The sequence below is a fragment of the Corvus hawaiiensis genome, chromosome 4 (assembly GCF_020740725.1).
Source record: "Corvus hawaiiensis isolate bCorHaw1 chromosome 4, bCorHaw1.pri.cur, whole genome shotgun sequence".
Classification (NCBI taxonomy): Eukaryota; Metazoa; Chordata; class Aves; order Passeriformes; family Corvidae; genus Corvus; species Corvus hawaiiensis.
This window is the reverse complement of record NC_063216.1, coordinates 57,388,232-57,413,124: the sequence shown is the minus strand read 5'-3', so window position 1 is coordinate 57,413,124 and position 24,893 is coordinate 57,388,232. Positions and strand designations below refer to the sequence as shown.

The 24,893-nt window shown below is 37.4% G+C and overlaps 1 protein-coding gene across 7 annotated transcripts in view; it reads right to left on the bottom strand.

Moving 5' to 3' along the window:
• PTPRZ1 (protein tyrosine phosphatase receptor type Z1) overlaps positions 1-24,893 on the bottom strand; it is a 130,713-nt gene that overhangs the window by 28,242 nt on the left and 77,578 nt on the right. For 4 of the 7 annotated variants that reach the window (XM_048302369.1, XM_048302371.1, XM_048302370.1 and 1 more), the window contains exons 7-12: positions 22,594-22,751; positions 21,903-22,053; positions 16,325-16,509; positions 15,490-15,616; positions 9,119-9,162; positions 2,944-6,511 (exon numbers count right to left, since the gene is read on the bottom strand). In XM_048302369.1, the coding sequence (XP_048158326.1) occupies positions 2,944-6,511; positions 9,119-9,162; positions 15,490-15,616; positions 16,325-16,509; positions 21,903-22,053; positions 22,594-22,751 (4,233 nt within the window). The remainder of the gene's footprint in view (positions 1-2,943; positions 6,512-9,118; positions 9,163-15,489; positions 15,617-16,324; positions 16,510-21,902; positions 22,054-22,593; positions 22,752-24,893) is intronic. The other 3 variants (XM_048302374.1, XM_048302375.1, XM_048302372.1) reach the window with 2 other exon arrangements.

Genomic DNA, 24,893 nt, shown 5'->3' with positions numbered 1-24,893 from the left:
TATTTAGACATAGGAATCTGTATGAAAATTAAAACAATATATTTTCTAATTTTATTAAAGAAGGAAACACAATGGTGGACAACATCAACACTGTATTTTTAGCTTTGGTTGTACCTCAAGAAGTAAACATTTTAAAGCTGTGATGTTAGCATAAAAAATGGATTTATTTCAGTCTGTGCAGTCTCCTGTGAGCTTTAATTGAGTTAAAATGCAGAAATAAGCACTTTTGCACTTGTTAGAATGAAACTCCTAGAATGTTTTCTGCTTTTGTGAACAGTCCTACTTCAATGAATTTTCTGTATAAGAGCAGAATTTTTCTGTATAGAAAACATCTGCACTCCATTGGGATTTCAAGAGACCAATTCTACATGAAAAAAAAAGCTTGTACACAAAGAAAGGAAGGAATGGAGTTGGATCTGGAAAGGAAAAAAGACAGCAAATTACATGCTCTAAATAAGATGTCAAAAAACAAATGGCTTCACACAGTACAGATTTCTAGGCAGCTCTATTTGCTTCCATTTTCTTGAGTTTAGAGGCTTTCAGAACTTTATGTGCAAAAAGGTCTAGGCTCTGATTTTGCAGATGTCTTCTTGGTTTTAATTCAAAATACTCTTTAACACCCATATCAATCACTTTGCTTTAAATTCTGCAGCTCAATGGGCAAAGTAATTGAAGGCACAAAGTTGCTCCTGAAAAATCTCCAAGTTTCTCTTGGTTGATACTTCCTACTGATTTCAGAGAAAAACTATGTGTATGCATGAGAAAACACAGTATGATCCCTTTGAAGCAGTCAGACTTGCTTATCCAACTCTGGACTAATCCACAGCATAAAATCCAATGCTAGCTGTGTGATGACAGGGCTCCTTCAAACTTCATGACCATATTCTATTAGGATTCCTCCTATGGGGAATGAAGTGCAAGACTTCTGTAACAGGAGGTTTCTTGCCTACTTGGCCATCACTCCAATGATGGCAGCTGAAGAGGCAGTCTCAGCTATAGTAGATTTCTTTGATTTCTAATAACTGATGTGTTTGAATTCTTCGCGTATTTCTTTCTATTAATTTGCCTTAGTTTCTCAAAAGACGCTGAAAGGCTTAGGTAGTCATAGAGGTCTTAAGGAGAAAATCCTAGTTCAGAACAAGCATAATTATGCATCAACAACTACAAGACTGGGAAAAGTTTAAATGATGATTTTTTTCTGTAATGGTCACAGCAAGAAGATATTTCACCAATTTCTGCAAAATCCACTGCAATGTATAAGTAAGTTCTCAGGTGAGAGATTATTTTTTTTTGTTTCATTTGTTTATAATTTAATTTAGCAAATATGTCTTTGATTTACAGGAGTCCATGTCAGACATGTTGAAATTGAATTTTCAGTTTATTAAAAGCCAGTATTTAGCATCATGTGTTGGAAAAAAAATAATGCACATGAAATGATACTATAGAGTGTCTTTCAGTAATATCTAGAAGACAAACTAAGTCTGTTGTACTCCTCCTTCTCCAGTACTCTATAATCCTTTTTGAGGTACTATTGGTAAAAATTCGAATGACACCCATTACATAAACTCTTGTATCTTATGGCAACACTTATTCCTACCAAGAAGATAGGTTTTGAAATATTATTGTTATTTTTGCTTATTTTTGAAGGAATTTTATGTATTTTACACAAAGTGGTAACTACTTACCAGTGAACTAATCGACTTACTGATCCAATTTTGTAACACCTACCTTGTTAGGACTCCTAGTAATTTCAATGTTTTCTATTTTCTTTTAATTTTTATTTTCTATTTTTCACATTCTACTAGCCCAAACTATACTGAGTGCCAATTTACCACCTTTTCATATTAGTATTCTGTTACTCATGAGGTATACAACCTTATATAATTCAACTGTGTATTTATTTGTAGGACTGGGCCGAAACCTTCCCACGCTTTGTGGATTCCATTCCTTAGTGGGTTTAGTTGAATGATACTGCCCTCTACAGATGCTGCAAGTACATAACAGAAGTTCAATTTATTTTCTAAAATACCAATTCAACCTTGTTTGTTGTTTGTTTGGGTTTTTTTTTTTCCAAAGATCATAGATTATTTTTGACTTGATTCTTTGATTTTAATTCTTTAACACAAGAAGCAATGAAGATTATGTGTCTGAATACTTCAGATTTTCCACAGTGCATTTTCAAATACAAAGGAAATGAGTTATCAATTCTGATTTCTGACTTCATCCTTGGAATCATGCGTCACAAATACTCTCACTGACTTTAAGAGGAATAAATAGGAAAATAGCATTAAATATAAACAGGTAGAGGAGAATCTGGCTTTACTTTGGGAATATGCAAATCTGGCACAAAAGTTCTGCATCTGAAAGTGGCATATACAGAATAAAAATTAATGTTTTTATGAGTACATATGAATCAGAATCAAAGCATCATCTTCTTCCTTGTTCAACCTCTTAGAAAACACACAAAAAAAAGTGCTGCTCTAAGTTTAAAAGAGAATATCAGGGGTATGTTTCCTCTGGCAGAGGCATGATTTCCTCTGGTGTTATTTCCATAAGGGCAGCACTTGTCTTTGTACAGAGAACTTAACAGAGAACCTAAGTCTCTCTCAAACCTTTAAAACAAAAATTAAACAATTAGTACTGATTCTGGTTTTAGATTTTGCACCACTCAACTTCTGCTGACAGTATGCATCTATCCAAAAGCAGAGCATCAATCATTTTAATGAAGAGTATTTCAGGTGCAGTTTTAAGTAGCCAGAAGTAGCATTCACAAGATAACCAGCTCAGTATGCACCCCTGTTCCCCAATGCTTCCTTAATCACACCCATTGGCACTGTTACTTTCTCCCTTTATTAGCTGTAGATAAACCTGCTTTTTCTCTATGGCACGAAAGTATCCCCTCACAGCTTCCCATGGTATTCATTAATCTTATCCATAACTAACCTGCCTCAGAGATGTTGAATACTGATGAGTGATCACTAGTAACAGATGAGGTTGATGACTGTGATGATCCAGGAGTTAATTCTGAGTTACCTGCTTCAATTGCCCCTTCAGTGTCTCTCTCGTTATGGTCAGGAAAACTGAAATCTGTTGAAGTTTCATTATCGTTAAGGCTATCTGAGGTACCTTGGCCAGAACCACTTTCTTCATCACTTGTCAAAACAGCCCAAGACTTAGATTCTGATGTGTTTTGGAATTGGACGCTAGAAGTCTGAATGTGGTTCTCCAAAATTTTCAGGTCGTTGTGCTTCTTGGGTATCACACTTGCTGTCAAAGTTGGCTTGGATGTATAATTACGCCTGTCGATGGCACGATTTATCTGACTGTCAGATGCAGCAGTAGAAAGCTTCTCTTCTTCAGGTTTCTCAGAATATGAACTTATAATTAGGTTACTCTGAGACTTGTCGTTGTTTACCTTTGTATTTTGATCCTCTACTGAAATATCTTGATCTTCTCTATGGGAACTGCATGAGATGCAGTTACTTACAGGGAAACCATCATCATATTCATCGTAGTCATCCTCAACTACAGAAGACCACAAATCAGTACTGGACATGACACTGGGAGACAACCCAGAGGATTCTCTAGAAGGAACCAGCAACCTACGCAAAGTTACAGGGATCTCACTTTTGGGAGGAACAGCCGTAACTGAAGTAAGTATATTTGGTAAAGGAAGAGTGTGATGAACGGACACATCAGAACCAGAAACAACTGCAGGCATATGAACAGGATCAAAACCAAGTGAGGAACTTGAAGAGGCACTGGCAGCCTCACTTCTTTCAAAAACACTTGAAGACATATGGCTATCTGTAGGAGTAGCTACATGTGATGATGTGTCACCTGTTAGGAAGGGAGTTGTTACAGCATTTGCTGCCTGGGGGGGGAAGGCATTTGTGTTTTCTAAACTGGTCAGCTGGAATGAAACATCGCTACTGTACAACGAAGGCATAACCTTCTCAACATCTTCACTGTTAAATAAACTGGAGGAAACATATTTCTCACTTCCATAAGAAACAGATAAACTTTGAAGTGACGCTGTGGGCTTACTAAAAGTGTTTGACATCATATCAGCAACAGAAGGTGCAGATGTAGAATGCAGCTTGCTTTCAGTTGTAGCAGAACCTGGTGCCATTTGATGCAATATTTGGTCAAATGTAGAACTATCTTTTTGAACCCTTGAGCTTTCAGCCAATATTGGATCACTAGGCACAACTGCAACTGTGCTAAGCAGAGTGCCATAGCCAGAAGATTGGAAGGAGGACTGCAGTAATGCTTCGTTATTTAATGTAGCTGAGGTCTCATAAAAGTACAGCTGAGTCGAGGATAACATTTTGCTATAAGCAGGGGCAGAGAGAGCTTGATCTGAGCTTGCACTAAGCATAGGTTTAAGCAAAGTGTCATCAAAGGCCGGAGTTGTAACATGCAAAGGCTGAACAGAAAGGTGCTTTTCTGTAAGTTTACTAATATCATGATCAAATATCTTAGTAGTGGGAAAAGCAAGAGAGACTGGAAGGATTCCCTTTGTGCTAGAAACAGGAAGTGGGCTTTCTTGCAGAGACATATTCTGCTCAATTACAACATTGTTAGAAACAGATGTAGAAAGTTCATGTATCACTTTACTTTCAGCACTGGAAGCCATTTCACTTAAAGAGGAGGAAATTTTCAGTTCTCTCTCATCTCCATATATAACATCACCTTTTTGAAGCATCCTATTAACATCACTAAACCCAGATGATTCATATGGAATCTCATCAACAGAATCAGAGGAGGAAACGTTAAGTACTGTCAAAGTATCTGTATCAGGCAAAAGGGACTCACTACCAGAGTATGCTTCAGACCAATCCGTGTCACTAGATACAGAGCGCGTAGGCTGCAGCAAAGTATCAGCTTGTGATATTACAGAAGAAGGTTTATGCAGCAGTACATTGTTATAGCTGCTAAATAAAGGATCTTGACGAAATATGCCAACAGAATCATGCACAAATTCTGCAGAGTCATAGGAAACAGTAAAGCTTTGGAGGGAGCCCACATTACCAGACAAAGCATAAGGAAGTTCAGACATTGTAGATAGTACATGCATATTTAAATCACTGCTGGATGGTTCAACTTGAGAAAATATGTGAGTTCTATCATGACCAAATATCAGTGTCTCCGAAGCAGCATGAGTGGTCTGATGTGACACCACATCAGCATATTGAGCAAGGCTTGGCTGTATTAATGGATCACCCTCTGCCAACGTCAAAGAAGCATGCAGGGACACCTTATCATTTGCAACAGCTGGAGTAGCACTTTGTGGAAACATTTGAGAAACTGTATACAAACGGTGAAACATTTTACTACTGGAGGAAGCAGAGGAAAATGTAAGCAAAGGTACATCATCATAGGAAGACAGGGTGGGTTCAAATGACACATCAACACTGGGAAATACAGGTGTGGCATGCAAGGTCACATCACTATCTGATGTAGCAGGGGTAGTGTCGAGCATCTGAGAGTCAAACAATAAAGGGGTGACTAGAGGAAACACTTCACTACTGTAGGAAGGTTGAAGAGGTATCTCACCATTATAGACTGGCTGAGTTGTCTGAGAGAGTACCTCACTGGCAGCAGAAGCAGAACCATATTCTCCAGAGCTTGAAGAGATAGAGTGAGGTGATAATTCAGCAGAGGAGAAAGCAAAAGTAGAATAATGTGGCAATTCTAAATCCGCGTCTGAAGTGTCTCGTGAAACGACTGGGCTGCTTGAATAGGGCACTGTAGTTGGCTTTAATCCCTCTACATAAGCATCAGTGTAACTGGTCTGAGACAACTGCCTGCTAGGCGACGCATCAACAGATTGAGTTGTTGGAGCTGTAGCTTTACGAAACCACAAATTTCCATCAGTGGAAGTATGCTTTGGAGGCTCATCAGAGCTTGAGGGTGCTACACCTTCTGAAACATATTTAATGGAGCCTGGGGAAAGAACATCACGCACACTTATGTCTGGACTTCCTGAAGGAAGGGCATCTTCTTGGGAGGTCTCCTCTGTAACCAGCTGTGATGAAGAAGTGGTAGGAACTGAACTCCAAAAGTCATCAGATTCCTGATGAGGTTTAAAAGGAGACAATAAGAAATCTTCATCACTGTGGCCAGTAGTGGTTATTCTTGTTGGCTCGGTGCCTGAAGAAAGATATATATACTCTTCTTCTCTGCCTTTGGTAGAGTCAATGAGTTGAGGAGGACTTCCAGCAATTGTTTGGGATTCCAAAAAAGGATCTTCCTCTTCAGAAATTTCACCAATAGGTGGAGAAGTAGCATAATAAACTGCTTTGAAAACATTATCCTTACCATGCAATTCTTCTCTTGTTAAGTATCTATTTGCTTTAGCTTCACTGGGTTTTGTTCCCATTATTTCTTGACTGTAGCTGGATGTAATCACCTGAAAATCTCTCCTCAACTGGTTCACTGTACTGTCAGTGCTAGGAACCACTGCAGTTTCTTCATCCACCTCTGTTTGCTTTTCATCAACTTCATCCTTTGAAAAAAATATCATTGCCGAAGACAATTAAAAATGTTTATAGACTCTGTACATGAATGAAAACTAAAACTGTAATAATACGCCTTCCTGCATCCATAAAACAAGACAACACTTGAGAAGACACTTTGGTCTTAAACCAAAATATTAACTGCAAGAACAGGTATCCTCTTCTATCTTGAAAAATTTACATATTGGCAATAAAAACAGAAAAATACTGTGTCCCAACAACTTCTTCAATATTGTGTAACTTTAATTGTATTTGACAGGCAAAAAATCACTCACAGTATTTATTTACTTTATTAAAAAAGCTCTAACTCTTTCCTAATAAAATGCAATTGTATATGCAATATATAGTATGTACTGTATACACAGCAATGAAAAAATAGTTTTGCTATCACAATGTCCCAGAAGTTTGCACTAATATCCTGATGGCAATTAAATTGTAATAATAAGAACAGAATTTGTAAAATATATTTTATGACCTCAATGCTGCTGAATCTTCAGAGTTTTCCGGAAAAGAAGATTTCAGGATCTTCAGCATGACTGTAAGAGTTTCACAAGTGTTGTGAGTCGTATTCCCTAGTCCTGTGACAAAATGACCCTTTGTTTTCTGAACATGAATGATGATGAATAACAATGTTTTGTGCAAAATCTGTGTTAGAGTTTTGCCTTTTAAGGATGTATCCAAAAGAAAAAAAAATTACATGCCTGAATGCAATCAGGATTTAGGCAGTGCTTGAGGATCTAAAGTCAAACCTTTTTGTCCCCTCTCCAGCTTTTCCTGCATCAAATCAAAAGACAACATTGAAACACCTAACTTGCTCAGCAAGCATTTTTGTTTTGACCTAGACACAGCAGCCCCTGCAGCTCTGGGCTGTTCCCCCATCTAGGGCTGCACCAGAAGTGAACCTGTCCCAGCACAATCTGCAATCTATATTGAGGGACACTTTCAGTTTCTGAAGGGACTTGATTTGACAGGCACACATAGCCCTAAGAGTCAGAGCAGCACAGAGCCTCTTGCAAAATAGTTTCTTTTCCTTATTTGAAGATCTGGCTTGGTGATGTGGTAGAAATGCCACTGGTTTTTATTCAAAAGCATAATGCTGAGAGAAAACTCCCAGTAGATAGGAGATAGGCACAGTTATCAATCTAACAACTCCTCAGTTTCCACTATAGTTTATAAACTATAGTTTAGGTTCCTGCATGGAACAGGGCACAGCAGGGAGAAGAATATAAAAAATGAACAGCCTTTGAAGGAACATGCCCAAGATAAAGAGCTGCTGAATACATTATTGACTGAGGCACTCAGCAAACAGGAGTTGTGAGCTTTTACCCAGTCTCACCAGAGCAAGGGCTAGAGCTGGGCTTCACACTGCAGTCCCTCTTTGAACCAGAAACCTCTCAAGCACTCACAAAACATAAGGTACTTTAGACATGACTCTCAGGTTTGGATTTCCTTCTAAGGACTAGATACCTAAAATATAGGGACAGCAGCACCAAGACTGTGTGTCTTTAAACCTGGGCTGGACTGGACAGACCCTTGTTTCTAAAGATCTAATTTCTGCAAGGCAATGTATGCACTTTTAAACTTTCTTGGTTCAAGTAAAAATCAGTTGATATTCACTGGCACCTAACAGATGCAATATCATAATCTAGATACATAGCTTACAACAACAGAGAAATGACTGTATTACTGGTTACTCGGTGTCTACAAATGCAAGAGAGGGTAAATACACAGGTAACCACAGGCTGTCTATTTAACTGAAAGGACTTGTCATGCAGTGAGAATATTGCGGTCATAGACTATAAATTAAAACTTAAAAACATAAATTAAAATGAAACTATAAATTAAAAATTCTGGGGGATTACTTGATATTACTTGACAAATGTCTTACTGAAGTAACTGTTCATGTTGCAAAATTGGTACTAGAGACTGTTAAAAACTTAATTATGGTATGTTTACATCTCTTCTTGCTGGGACACCAGAAACCTAGTTACTGAATATAAAGCCTCCAAAGGTTATCATAAAATCATCAAAAAATTTGTAAAACAGAGCTATACTTCAACAAAAAGTTCAACCTGAAGTTCAAGAAGCAAATGAACCTCCAAGAATTTTTGAGTTCACAGCACACTGATAACAGACACCCTTGAATCTCACTCTCCAGCACAACCATCGTCCTCCCTTACTTTAATTTACTACATGATAAGACCATCACAAGCAAGGACAAATCAAACTTCTCTTTAACTAAAAAGCCTAACACTGGATGGCAGCTTTGATTCTGCTAAATGAACAATTCTGTCAGACTTCACAGAAAGGTGATTTTAAACTAATGCCCCATTAAAAAAAGTATTTAGGAATATTCTCTGATATCCTTTATTCACCATGTATCTCCAGCCCCAGAGAAATACTGAGCTATCTCCAGAGTTATCTAGGGAGGAATATAGCTCAAAAGCTATATATGCACATACATATATGTATACATAAATGCAGATAATACACTCAATTGGTGACATAGTTTTGTAAACTTTCACAGAATACAATTTCAATCTAGTTGAAATGTATTTATTTTAAATGCTCTTTTAAAAAATAAATGAATGTTATACCTCATATTCTTCAGCTTCACTCAGTTCAGGAATGAGGTCAGCCTCTATAAGACAAAAATACACACCGTATCATCCACAATTTTAGACAGAGAGAATTCTTAATTCTGCAATGACTCAACTGGTTAATTAATTAATTAATATGTTTATTGAGACCATGTCTAAGATTTTTTTGTAGGATTGTGCTTGGAGAAGTGGCCAACCCCCTGGACTGAGGAATAAGGGTAGCAATGCTCACTCATCTAGACAGGACACATTCAGCCACAACAGTTTCATCTGGCTCTATTTTGATGCCATAGGACTTGCACTTTTGGAGGAGCCACATGTTGGCTGGGGAAAGCCAAGTTTACAAGAACATTTTCAATGAGAAGTACAGTTTAATGCAGAAACACAGATGAGAGAAAAACAGTAAGTCGGGGATCAACTATTTCTCTACATTAAACCTGAAAGCTCTGAAGATACACTTGTAAAACAATCTGTTCTATAATTGTCATATAGAAAATTCCCTGTTTGTGCACCCAGGCTTGGGCTTAGGTACTAGAGCAACAGCAATGCCATCATACTCAATATGCAGCAGGCTGCATGCCTCCATCAGGGCAGACCAAAGAGACCCACCCTTCCAGTGCTTACAGCCTTTTTCAAAATACCAACCTATTTGACTTAATGTAAAGACATGAAGCCAGTTGTATCACATCCCAGAAAAAGTCCCTAATAAATAGGTACTGCATGCTCTGTGAAGAACTGCTCTAGAGGCTTTTGAGGGATTCCCAATTTTCATAAATAAAAACCGGTTGAATTGGGTTGAAGAAATGAATCTCCTACAACCCAGTTGAAAATCCTTCTCTCCAAATTTAGAGGTAGTCTCTTGCCTTCTTTCTCTCTTTTTGGCCAAATCCAGTGTCGTACTTCTGACAGTGGTCAGCAAGAGAGGCTTCAAAGCAGGTTGAAAGAAACATCCAACTCTCTGGTAGGAACTGACAAAGGTCTTCAGTGAGGAAATCTAACACTGCTTCCACAGCACTAAGAGCATCTTATCGCTCCTTTGGTCCATAAAAAGGCCCATTCCCATTCTGAGTCTTTCTAAGGCTTTCTCCTAAGCCATGTTCTAGCACTCTGCACACAAGTGCTAACACATATTCTGAGGGCTGATTTGCACTAGGTCAAAATGCCAATCTCTTACCCTGGAGAGGGATTCTAACAACAGCATCACACACAGCCCCATGTCTGCATGTCCTCCACAATTCCCAAATGTAGTTTCTTCAATACACTTAAATAAATATGTCATCTCTGCATTTCTCATTTTTGCAGTGTAACGTGGATCTAAATTTGTATTCTCTTTGGTCTGTCCATGTCTACCCTCCAAAACAAATTGAGATGTCCTATATGCACTGTACACTAGATAAAGTTTATCAAACTAATAAGCTCAGACAGTTGTATTTGTAGATTATACATGCAAACAAATTTTGACTAAGCAATGCTGCACAAAATCCTCACAAATTTTCCTTTAGTAACAAACATCTATAAATTACCAAGTACAGAACTGACCTTTCATTAGCTAGATAGATAAAAAATTATCTTACCTCTGACTTCTGAGGCCTACGAGGCTCAGGGGCAGGGTGGGGAGGGGAGCGGAGGGGAGGAAGGGGTGGACGAGATAATGATATTCCCTGGCTTCTCAATGATATGAATCAAATATTGACATTAGTTTGAATTCCTTCCCACAATAGACCCATACCATGTACTATGTACTCAACAGACTTCTCTGAAAATTTTTTTTAATCCAGAGAAATTCTATCCATTCTTTTTGTGGTCACTATTCTTGAGTTGAGCTTTAATCAGACTCAGTCAGAAAAACAAACTGTACTGATTGTGCTAGAGTATACAGAAGGGCATATGCTCTCAAATTCCACCAGCAGGAAACTACAGTTTCTTACTGTTTTCTCAATGGAGAGGCATTAACATACATATATATATACACATATATATATAAACTGTATATTAACAAAAACAGTAAATCTTCAGGAACTTTATAAAGACTATTTAAATTTGGATGGTAATAGAAAATTTATTTGTCAAAAGTATGAGAGACACACACTTACAGGAGTTCTGTTAATTCTGTTGATGAACTTTTGATTTGACAGGAGATTACAGAAATACAATAACATCCCCCATCCAAGGTGAAGAGCCGCACCCTCCAAAAAACAACCCATTGATGTAGGTTGATGAACAAGCTTGTTTATTTTTTCTGGAACCACATATTGATTATTCTATAGTATACATTTTAAAATAAAATAATTAAATAATTAGTTAGAGAGTTCTGTAGAGGTCTTTTCATAGTCCATTTTAATGACAGATGGAGAAACGATAGAACAAATACAGAAAAGGTAACTATTTCCCTACATTTGGATGTTCAATGCAAATATTTGAAAAATCTCTTTAACAATGTGATTTATAATCGTAGAATAATGTGCACAGCATAAACTCTTTTCATTTCTGTACTGACTTATGTAATAAATGGCATGGCAAGAACAAAAGTAAAGCCTGTTTCTTTTGATTAAATCAGTTTTCAGATTTCTACTTTTATCAGAAAAAATTAGAAAAAATCATCCCTAGATCAGACATTTAATATATGTTTAGTGCTTTTTTAGGACAAAAATCACAAAGACGAGTTACAAAGAAGTTGCATAGTTAGACTCTCACAAAGCATTGTTGACAGCACAAGCTGCCAGGCAGGAGACGGCATTTGAGAGCTGTATCCCAACACATTGGGTATTTTTTTACAAACACCAACTGAAGTCTACACAAAGGAATAGAAGTGGGGAGTTATATTCTTATTTTTCCTTTCCTGTGTCAGCAAAAGCATGTAAGTACCACCAGTATTAGCTACACAACAAAGTATTGCATAACCTTCAGTTCTATACAGACGTTATCTAGAGAGTCAAAGCACACATTTACATAGTTATTTGAAATCCAATTCTATCAGCAGGTGAAAAACTTGTAAATAAAGGTTGGATTTTTATCAAAGCTGACTAAAGTACTCTGGGCATGATTCCCTAAATTTTCAACGGAGATTTTGTAGCTACATCACTACATGCATTTGTTTGCTTTTACTAAGTGGAGACTAACTGGAAAAAATTTTAGTGTGCACACACACTGTATTACAAGGTGAAGGGCTGCCATTCTGAAGAGTTCAGGAAAAACCCAAAGAGCAGAGGTCTCCACTATGGTAGCCTGCCCAATGTCATTACACTACGGTTCCTGAGGCTTCCACAAACTGAGGCAGAGCACGGCCCCAAAGAGGTCCTTCCTCTTACAAAGCATTGCTGAGAACAAGAGTCTCGAGTCTGTGGATGACCAGAGACTGCAGAGCCCTCACTAACTGCATATGGGAGGCACTAGACTGGGTGGGGAGAAGGCATGAGAGACACATTTGTGAGTATCTCAAAAATGAAAACCTAAAACAATGGTCTTGAGCTTTTTGAATACCAGATCTCATTAGAAGCGGCCATTCCAAGGATAGAATTTTCCTGGAAAAGGGCCCATCTAATGGCTCTGCATGACTCATGCCTTGCTTTAGCTCTTAACATGAAGACTAATTGATCTGGAGGTGACTGTAGTGAATTTCATCTTAATTAAACTGGATTACTCAGCATAATTCTTGAAAAGGAAAGATTTAATTTATGCTTTATGTGTGTCAACTTTATTTCATGTCTTCACGGTGAAGATAACTTTTCTTTCATAAATTCCCAAGCAGGAGCTCCAAGAAATCCCCTTTTGCCTCAAGATCTATAAAGCAGATCACAAAACCAATTTGATGTTATAGTTGTAATCAGCAAGCTGCTCTGAACAAATCTTTCTTATCAGATATCTACATTCTCATATGTCTGTTGTTTAATATTAGGTATATTAAAATTAAATGTGAAAATATTTGAAATATTTGCAACAGTTAATTCAGAAGTAAATAATTAGTAAAAGTAAGTATGCAAATAAACATTAATATTAGAAATTAATGGAAGTTTTTTGCATATTTTAAAATTGTATCCAGAGTTGACACAGCAGGTAAACAACTTATTTATAGAGCAATGTACACTCTTAGGAATCATACTAATTACATGAGAGGAATTTTTCCCTGAATTTTCTTTATTCGGTGCTTTCATTGGTACCACTGTGGAAGTGCCAAAATAAAAGAACCAAAGTAGATTTAAAAACTTTGTGTCTGCTTCAGACAGGAAGCGTGTCAATGAAACTTTTGGGGTTTTTTGTGAAACAGGCAAATATTCATTTTGGCATTTAATTTTTATTTAAAACTTTTGCTCTCTTTTTATTTGTATTGTTTAAAATTTAAAGTATCGAAGTAGAAATTAATGGTTTTTCTGTGTAAAAAGTCTTGAGAGTATCAGACCTTCAGTCTGATATACAACATTTATTATAACAAATATAACACATTCTGAACTATAGCATTTATTGTACCAAATTCTCTTGTCTGAGCAAATGAATATGAGAGAAATTTCTGCTGATACTGGAAGGTGAAATTAATTTTCCAGTATGTATTTCTCTCACTCTTCCTTCTACCAGAATGAATGCAAAGCCCCTGTTTTGCATGACTTCAGCAGAAATACAGCAGGGATGCTGTGCTGGGTGGCTGGATCTGCACTGCTGACCTACCCCAGGCTGCCCAATGCCTCATCATCCTCTTGCTGAGCCTGTTCCCCAGCAGCATCTGCTTGCACCACAGGTGCACTGACAGTGCCTGCCCAGCCCCAGTGCTCCTGTCTCTCTCCCTGCCTCTGCACCCACGGTTCCTTCCAAAGGGAGTCATGGAACACAGAAGGGTGATATGCAACTCATCTTTTCAGCAGGGATACAGCAGTAGCAGTAGGAGGGAGGTTTGTCCTCTGGATATCACCCATACTGGGTTTTGTTTTGCAAAATATATTTTCAGAGGTTTTACAGCTGTGATAGCAGCACTGTATTGACTTGGTTTGTTGAACTATTGTTTAATGATGATAACACTATGCTGCTTATTTGTCATTCCATGTAGAAATGGATGTGGGGTGTGTAGATGAACTCTCATCTGAGAAAATTCTTCAAACAGCAATCCAGCAAATTCTGGAAAGTAAGTGGAAGAATATACTATCTAAGAGATGGATAAAAGGTAGACAGAAGAGTGAAATGTCAGGCAGAATGTCAGAACCTTGTTGTGGACATTTTAGAAAACTAAAGAGAAATAGGAAAATTCTGATATATATTAGCCTAAGACCCCAAACCCCATTATTCTTAATACACTGTGTTTGAAAGACAAGTTAAATCTTTATTAAAAGTGTATATGTACTATACCTGATGCTGTGCCGTCCTCCTACAGATAAACCCACTCTATTACAAGCCTATTACCCTTATTAGTCCAGAATTCATGTGGTAGAGATTGTTGAGAATCACACTCTCTCTCACTGTAAAGGAATGTGGCTCCCTTGAAATGGAAAACTGTCCGGTTTTCCCAAGTTCACCACAACATCACTAATGACCTTGCTGTGGCTAAACAGACATACATAAGTGTAAAACTGAATTTACAGACTACATACACAAACAACAAAATCCAGGCCCTTAGATAAAAAAATAGCTCCTAGCATGATCAAAAAGCATTTGATTTTTTCTATGATTAATTACAGGGCGCTTAATTAAAGACACAGCCCTCACTCACTTTCATAAGAATTGGATCTGATGCTAAAGCTTACACCAAATTTAAGGAATTATTAAGGACAAGATCAAGCTTCATGCTATAGTTTCAAATTATTTCATAGGCAGAAGAAGCAAATCTGGCTGTGAAATCATTAAGATTTGTTTGTTAGGTCTTTTGATTTTTTTGCGAGGCAGCATTAAGAAGCAAGGGAATTCCATCATCACAAGTCTTTTGAAATCAAACTCCAAGTATTCATAAGAAATCAAATTTCAAAATCATTAATATAGACTTATAAATCATATATTGTGGTTGTATTACTTGATTCCTTAAGACTTTGGCTGTGTGGATTAATTTTGAGAGGATGCTTGAACCATAGAGAAATAATCCAAACATGGTTTTATTTCCCTCCATATCTAAAAGATACACTTGTGAGATTTGAAATCAAGTAGGTGATTTTCAGAATATTCTTAGAATTAAACAAATTAACATGCAGTTTTTTATAGGCAATGCTTACAAGGAATTACATAATGTAAAATATCATTAGCAAGGAACATGCTGAAGGTTAACTGCAGCGATTTTGAAATTTCATTTTAGCATAATTTGAAAGTCACGCATTTATCTGGTTTGCAAACAAACTACTTCTTCAAATACAGATTTTTTATCTAAAAGTGATTGTTAAACTCAAAAGAGCACTTACCTGTGTCCTCTAAAGGCATATCAACAATGACTTGGTCACTGTATTTTCCATATAGACCATTAGAGCAAACAGCAACTATCTGAAGAACATAACTTGTATTGGGCAGCAAATTATTTAGAATAGCCCCCTAAAACAAAAAAAAACCCATTTAAACATTTACTTGCAAATAAGTATCAAGTATTTGAAAATGTTAATTTTTTCATAACACAATTTTCTTATGAACCATAAAGCTCCTTTCTTCTAGTATTATAATATGTGCTTTTTATATTTTACTGTCACAAATGGTTTTCAGTCAACTTAAAAAAAAAAATCTCGTGAGTTTTTACATGGAGGATACCAAACCAAATAACTATTTAGTGCTGGACACAAGTTAGGTAACATTATGTCTGATAAGTTATGAGTCTTTAAAGAGGGTTAGAGGAACAGATCTCATTAGTAAAATACCACGAAGCTGTAATCAGTAACTTAATATTTATAGCAGTATGATTGAATTGAATCTCATTAGTTGCTTGTGCAGGTCATTCTTTCACATCCATGAGCAATGAAGTACAGATCACTGTTAACTGACAAAGGGTTTTATGGCCAAGGAGCTCTGTGATTGACATGGTCATGGCACGTACAGGCAAATCAAAGCAGCAAGCTGTAGAGTTTTTCCCTGTTCTGGACAAGAGAAACTTTTAATTTTATTTTAAATTGTCTTCGTGGCTTTACAGCCAAAAAAAGAGAAAATTTCTCTTCAATTGGGTCCCAGATACAGTTTAGTCCCTCAAGAAAATTAACAGTGAGTTGTTATGCCACCATCCCTTTTTATAAAACTTGAAAAGTTTACAGTTACCAAGTCCTGATACCCATCTGTCAGAAACTCGTGCTTAGTCTGGTCTTCTCCATCCAGCTGTTGATAAAAGACAGCAAATCTCTCAATTGTGGTGTCGTATACAACACGAGGTCTTTCCCACGTTACAAGAAGACTAGTATAATTCTTTGGATCAGATTGAACATTTTCAGGTTCTGAGCTGCAAACTGGAAGAAAGAAAAGAGGAAAGAATATGGTATTTATTAAATGGTACAAGTGACTCTACTAAAATCTTGAGCTACCTCCTGGGAAAACTAATGAAAATCTTTCGTGTGCCTCATTTTTAGCTTTCTACTAAAATATTTGAGATGCCATGCCACTATAAACAGAACCAGTGTTTTAACACTAGATTTCCAAAAGCAAGTAAATTTGAGGACTGAGTCTCCTCTCCCTGCCTCTTATACCATATTTTGTGAAATATTACTATCCAGTTGCTAAGAAATAAAATATAAATGATAAAACATAAAGATTCTTATATCTGTCCTGGGAAAGAAAAAAATCTCAATAATTCTGTCTTTATAGCTCTATCAAAGTAGAAGAGCTGCATACTCTCTCACTAGCTATAATAGTCTAATCTATAGTAGATTGTTTTTAATGGTTAAAGGTGAAGCTATCACACCTAATTTTCCCCTCAAGGGAATCTTTTATAGTACTTAAAGAAGAGAAAAAAGGCAAATAGGAAGAAGTTAATTGTTACATAAGCAGTAGTGATTTCATGTTATTATATTTCAAGGCTTGTTATTATATTTTTAGCTTGACTTTTGCACAAGCAATTACATAGTCATTCCCCATTTGGAATAAATGAGGAGACATTTTTTATATCTCATAATCTCTTTAGAGCAAGATATGAGTATCCAGACAAAGCAAGTAACAAAAATCTATTTAGCTAACTAAGAAAACCAGTGCAGATCCTTTGGAGTTCTCTAAAAGGAAGCAAACACCAAGATGCCTCAACGCTTTGGGGGACAATGCTGCATTTTGAAAGTGAAGTCCTGTAGCTTTGCATTTTGCCTTTTGAACACAAGGGGGAAGTCAAGCCCCTCCAAAATATTTGTAAAAAGTATTTCTCCCATTCTGCAGGGAAGGTGGGCAGTTCGGAGCAGCTTCGGTCTGAGATAGTCAATGGAAAATAAGCAGCAAGGCTTTTTTAATTTTTGTGTTTGTGTGAGCAAGCTAATAGTAGAGGCAGTGTTAGTCTGTGTAGTTTAGTTGAATTCTGTTGCCAGGTTTTGAATCTATTGTGCTATACAATGGATACACCATTTTATTAATTACACTTAATTATTTTAATTGATGCAAAGGAAAAGCAAATTAAAAAAAAAACCCCTCATGTTGTGTACATTCCATTCCATTCCAAAAATTGATCATTCCTCCCCATTTCCACCAGATGGCAAAAAGAAATCATTAGACCAGCAAAGATGATTCCCTTCTCAATTCTGAGCATTAAGAGAGACAATTTAAACAGATTTCATTCTTTTTCAATGAACCTAAGCACTCCTCAGATATTTCTTTTCAAAGGTGTTTAAAATTCTTGTCAAAACACTTTTTTATAATATAAGCACCAAGGTTCTCTGTATTCCAAACTCTTCTCTACAGTCCTTTTTCCTCCCTTCATCTTTTTTGCTTATGAGTGTATTTGGTTCTGAAATATGTGTCTGTATTCAGACTTACAGAGCAGTATTATAAAACTTTTAAAGGTACAAGGCTGGTGCTTCCAGTGTTTTTTCTTTGTTTTCTTTTTTCCTTTTCCAGATGGTTCTTCTATTTTTTCCCAAGAAAATAGTCTTCCTTTTTGTTCTCCTTTTGATGTTCATCTCAGCAATGACCAACGATATTGCTACATGACAATCATCTACATATTATTTCACCTCCATTTCTTCCCAAAATGTTGTCTCTTGCCCTTCTTCTGATGTCACTTCATAAATCATCCTGCTGTTCCCTTTTCTTTTCTACTAGTCAGTAACACAGAAGTACTTTGCTTCTGCCTTTTCCCATTTTCCTACTCCAGAGACTAGAAGAAGAAAGGAGACCACATGACAACTTACCTAATTACTTCTGCTTTGATACTGACTTTTAGAAAATCTGAGCAAAGAAACTGCAAGAAAGGGAGTTCTTAAGTCTGTTACTAGTCTGAAGCCACAAATATTAAACTGGATTACAGGTAATAAGCAGCAAAATACAAAATAGCAGAAAATTCACAGGAAGTCAGAGGCCTACTCAAACCCCTGCTGGACTTGAATCCAAGTCTTTGCTTTCTCCATGTTAATACTTGGATTCTGGTTTTGCATATCATATGTCATGGTAATGCACCTAACTTTGCTTATTCTTCTGTGGAATAAAATGCTACCCATGTAACTTAAGAAATTTTCAACTAAAGGTAATTGCATCATGGGGAACCACTGGGGTACATCACCCAGATCATTGCCAAAAACTGCCTGGGCTGTTTTTTTGACCAGAAGACCTTTACAAGCTGCCCAAATTTGGCCTTTCCCCCCCCCCCCCCCATTTGTTGCTTTCTTCTACTTTTAGCTAAATCTGGGTTTGAGATTATATTTTAAATGCAACTTTTCAATTGTTGAAGCCATGAAATCATGTCGTTTGCATTAGGATATTCAGGGGCTTTGAGCATCACTGGCAGTGTGTGACAATAAGCAATTTTTTAATATTCCCAATCTACTCTTTGGGATAGAGGTGGAGCAGCACAGTAGACATGTGCTGGGCTGACCTTGGCTGGCCACCAGGTGCCCACCCAGTCACTCGCCCACTCCACCTCCTCAGCAGGGCAGTGGAAGAAAGTAAGATGGAAAAGCTGATGGGTCAAGATAAAGACAGAGGTCTCTTGCCAACCACCATCATGGGCAAAACAGGCTCGACTTGAGGAAATTTATCACCAATAAAAATAGATTAGGATAGTGAGAAACAAAAACAAAACCACAAACACCTCTCCACTCTTTCCTTCTTCCCAGGCAGAACTTCACTCCTGACTCTTCCACCTCTCCACTCCCAGTGGTACAGGAGAATAAGGAAGGGGAATTGTGGTCAACTTGTAACACTTTGACTCTGCTGCTCCTTCCTCATGCTGTTCCTCTGCTCCAGTGTATCCATCCAGCATCCATCCACAGGATAGTCTTTCATGACTTTTTCCAGCCTCCGCACAGTCTTTCAGGAACAGACTGCTACACTGTGGGTCCTCTCGGGGTCAGAGACCTGACAGATAACCTGCTCCTGCATGGGCTCCTCTCCACAAACCACACCTCCAGACAGGAACCTGCTCCTGCATGGGGGTTCCATAGTCTGCTGCAGGATAGACTGCTTCACCACAGTTTCACCATGGGCTGCAGGGGAATCTCTGCTCTGCTAGTGGAGCACCTCCTCCCCTTCTTCCTTCTCTCACCTGGGTGTCACAGAGCCGTTTCTCACAGGTTTCCCTCACTTCTCACTGCTATGCAGCTTTGCTTTCCCAGAGGTGTCTCCACCATGGCTCTCAGTGCCCTGAGATGGGTGGGTTGGTGCCAGCTGGAACCGTCTGTGTCTGACTCGGGGCAGCCCCGGGCTCTCCTCACAGAGGCCACCCCTGTACCCACCACTGCCAATGCCTGGGCACCTGCACCCTGCACACTGTGCCAGTGGAACTGTCCCACGCACACGTCTGGATAGAATCAGAGGATCTGAGAATTTATAATGAAGTCATGTTGACTGAAGAATGTGAAAGGGCAAACGCACAAGTCCTGACCCCATGTCTCACAAGACAATTTAACTAAGCTGCTGAACTTTACATAGTTGTATTTCTCATGGGAAAACAGGCTGACTAATACTTTTTATCAATATATATTGTCAGTCTTGAATTTTAAGAACCCATTATTGTTTATACCTTTACTAAATCCAGGAAGATAAACAAGAGTTAGGTTTCTGCCCTTACTCCCAGGGCCTTACCAGAAGGGTGGAGCAGATGGAAAGTCACCCAATGTGCCCAGCAGCCAGGTTTGGTTCTTAGGTTTACAGGAATAAACAACGATTTCTATTATAAATGAATTTGCATGCCAGCTGAGGTTGGTGAGATTAAGTATTACAATTTCAAAACACTTTTTTTTAGGTGAATCCTCAAGTATGGCTGTAAGGATTAGCTATTTTAATCTTCTTAAATTGATACATACGTATCACATAGGGAAATTACATACATTACTAGGCAGGCATGGGGAATGAAGCATCTCCCATGCCCTTAAGAGGACTGTGTTTGTACACCAAAAATGTTGGGGATGTCACTGTGAGAAAATTCCTGAAAATATTTTGCCGAAATTAGTTTATAATGGAATAGAAAGATTCTTCTAGCTTTTCTAAGAAAACTTAGTTCTACTTAAGAAATGTCATGTCCCAACAATAAAAATTAATCAAGCATTTAATCCTACTGCCTAATAGAATCTACACTGAATGCAATGGGAGAAAATTGGGATTCTAGGTTTCACAACACAAAATAATTTTTCAGTTATCTACCTGAGTAATAACCAGTCTTGGCATTTCTCATGTGTCCTCTAAAGGGATTAAAAAGATTACTTTTTTTCTGTTGATTACTATGCAATATTTAACATGAATAAGTCTGTAAGTCTATTGACTCCTGTAGACTTTGGCATTCATGTTACAGATCCTACATCTGAGCATTTCCGTTTAATGATTCCTAAGCTTTTTAAATTTAATTTATTTTAAAATGGAGGTGAAAACATAAGCACTTCCCTAATGTTCTGCATTAAACAAATCCTATAGTTGCATTTGTGTGCGTCTATACACGTGTGTGTATGCATAAATACATAAAAGTATGTGTGTGAAACTACACTTCTAATCTGGACTACACCTATAGTACATGCTTAAGTCATCTGTTTATGTCTGATTAAACACAGTTCAGTGCAATTGAGTTAAAGAATCTACAGGAATTCCCATGCAAGTAGCAACATAGTGCTTCCAGTTTAGATGTTTCCTATATATTCCTTTGTGCTTGTTAGTATAGGAATCGTTACTTCCATATTCAGTTCTAGAACTTGTTTCCCATTATACAATGTACTGTTTTGGTCACATAACCTCCACAAACTTCCCCGAAGTTTTAGGTAAGACTAAGAACAGAATCTGGCTTCTGGAATTCTCTCCATCGATCACTTCCTAAGCAAACTACACGGAATTCATTTGGTGACATCACTTCAGTCTCTGTTGGAAAAGCATCCACACTACATGATAAAGAACCAAATGGGTTTGTAAAACAAAATTCTCTTGCAGTCTCTGAAAAGGCAGCTTTGTTGAAGTCTGAAACACATTAAAATGGCAATCTAAGGAAGCTTGAACTGATGTGATCTTCACTGAATGCTTGGTCAAGACAAAGCATTTAATTTTCCACTCCATTTAATCTGACGTTTTATGATTGCTGTTTTTTCCTCTGAAGTGATAGATTTATGACTAATAGCACAGTGTGCTACTTTCTACACAATTTAAAATGAGTAACTTCATACTTGGATGAATCTTTTACTGAAAATCGTCTTTTAACTTGTGAAGAAAGGAATGACTGTTCAGTAAGTACCTGCTTCATGAATTTCTTCTTGTCCAGTGTAAGAGGAAAACACTTGCCCAAAGAACTTATATTGCTGTTCCCTGAAGTTGTTTTGCAGGTAGTCCATCAGCATAACATAGCCAGACTGCTGCATTGTAAGCACTTCACAGAATACAGCTAACTAGAAGAGGAGATGAAAAAAAGAAGTTAGAAGTCATAAAAATTGACCAGATTCTGCTAATAGGAAAAAACTCTGGGGAAAAGATGTTGGATAAAGTCTCACAGGTGAGTTATCCTGCATGGCACTGAACTTCTGTTCTTCTGTACTATCAGCATATCTAATGGTTTACTCCACAAATGTTTTTCAACCACTCTGCTGTTGGAGCTATGCTCTGCCCAGCACCACCATTTGGCTGGGGGAATATCCAGAAAGTGTTTCATACTCCTCTTTATGTGAGCTCAAAGTCCAGACAGCCTGGAATATGTTCTTACCCTATTTTAAGACAAGATCAGATTCTACTACTAAACTAAAAAAAAGGTAAAAAGATAACACAATTAATATACATGTTTTCTAATTTAATGGCATCACGAAAGACTTCTAACTAGATAAAAGAAAAGCTTTGTTGTTGGGCTGGCAATGAATGCTTCTACCATATACATGGCAAATGCTTTTCTTTGGTATATATATAATTTTTTTGTTTAACTACATTAAACAAATTACCTGGTTTTCAGAAATACTTATGGTATCTTTAAACACAATCCATTCAACTGTTTCAGAGCATGGAGGAGCTGATAGAGACCCATTATAAGTGTAATATTTGTCTGTTGCGTTCGGCAAAAGATTCAGCAAAATAAACGGTTCTAAGGCGGCCTGCTTTCCTAAAAAATAAAGAAGAAAAATAGAGTCAGATAGTCAAAATACTGCAGAAGCAATTAATAAATAGAAATCACACTCTCCAAAAGAGCTACCATTATAGGAACACGCTACTTTTGCGGCTTTTCAAAATTTAATCTCCAGAGAGACTAGCAGACAAATAAATCATGAAGTCTTCTATTTAGTTTGAAAAAGTACAGCTCAATCCCAACTTCCTTTACTTGGGAAGGTGTAGTGAGTTACTCCAGTAACAAATAGAGTAATTTTAATTGGTTCACAAGAATTTTCTCACCATAAGCTTACCTGCAAGGTGCCAAACCTTTGTCTCACTCTCGAATTTGAAGAAAAAAAGTTAGTTAAATCTTTGTTCTAGGTCTCATGACAGGGCTTCAAACTCTCCCTGAATTTAATCAATTTGTTGAGTTTTTTGCAGGATCCAAAGTGCTGCAGAAAATCACGGCCAGGGGAACTGTTGCCATGTTAGATGTGAAAGTTAATATTACTCATGATTGCAGAAGCAGAATTTCTGTGGATCAGGGTTCTTTTTTAAATGCTGATAATATAATGAAAACCTGTAACAGCTTTACACAAATCAGCAAACAATGCAAAGACCTCTTCCAAGAGAGTATGACTGCTCTGTTTATTGTTCTGTGAAAATAATATCGCATCTTTCAGTCAGCAGTTTACCTGGTACCTTGTCAGCTGGAAGGAAGCATGCGGGATTGCTGGAAGTCCTTCCACAGAAAGCTAAGTATGGTATGGTACTGGTATGGCAGTAGGGTCCAGCAACAAAAATTGGCATAAATGGTAACAACTTCAGCAAGGCAGACTTTTCCAGTCTGTGACAATTTTTTGCTTTATTGTCTGGTGCATCCAAAATAATGCTGCCTTTCACACCTTGGAATAGTGTAGATCCTTATACACCTTATTTCAGTCTAAAGTTACTCATTTCAAGTTTCTCCCTAATTGGTAAGTATTCATTTCTGAATATCTAATAAATTTCCAGACTGTGCATAAACTTATGCTTTTACAGGTATCTCAATTCTTCAGCCCTGTATAGATTTCTGACCTGGCTTTGTCTTCATAATTCCTTACAAATTTGGTGAGAGCAGCAAATTGCATTAACAGTTTACTCCGAGTGATGTTTTTCTCTACAGTTGACTTTTCTACTGAGTTAGGGTTTAAGAACTGACTTTTCCCCTCTCTCTCATTCATGTATCATGACGAGGGAACATTTAGCAGTGTCAATCAAAGAACCTCCTTCCATTTCTCCTGTCAAAATGTTAATCAACCTTCAGACAGAGCTATCGTTGCTATCTAGTATGTCTAGTTAACCCATTAACTCAGTAAAAATGAAATCCATTTTATATAGATGGCTGGGAACATGAAACTTCTCATTCATAACAAGAATCCTGCCATACATTTTGCAACTTTGGATTTTAGAATACCCTTTAATGAGACTGACAGCCTAGATTCTAAAATCAAACACCTACAAAGAATGATGAAAACCAGAAAATTTGTCTATAAGGAACAGGAGTGCTCCTCTGCAGAGCTTGGGAACTCAGCAACTGTGATTCAGATAAGCACAATACAGATATGACTGACAAGGACAATTTATGTACATCACCGACAAGGACAGATTGTGTGCTATTCACTTGTCTTCAGAAGAAAAAACTTGATTTAGTCATGACCTGAATTTCCTGAGGTCATTTGCATTTTATTCAGGAAAATTGTATTCTAAGCATTGTTGAAGTGCCATGTAGTGACTTTATCTTGCATCTTGCTGCTGACAGTTTTACAGCTCCTTCCAAGGCTGTAGGACAGCATCTGTCTTGATGTATTACTAGTTCTCCTCTTTGTTTCACAGAAGATGACACACAAAAGTAATGAATCTACTACTTTATATTTCCACCTCCTCTGTCTTTCTAACTTATGAAAGGTGCTCCCTTTTAAATTTTTTGAATAGTGCCTGTTTTCCAGAGGAAAAAAATACTGATTTTAGTGTCATACTTTTGAGAGCTTTTAAAACAGCTTTTTACATTTTCAACCTACCAATCTAAAGGAGCTTTACAAAATTCAAGCACCATTACTTAAAGGAAAACTGAGACAAGGTTTCCTTAAAGTCATGGACATGACGTAAGAACATA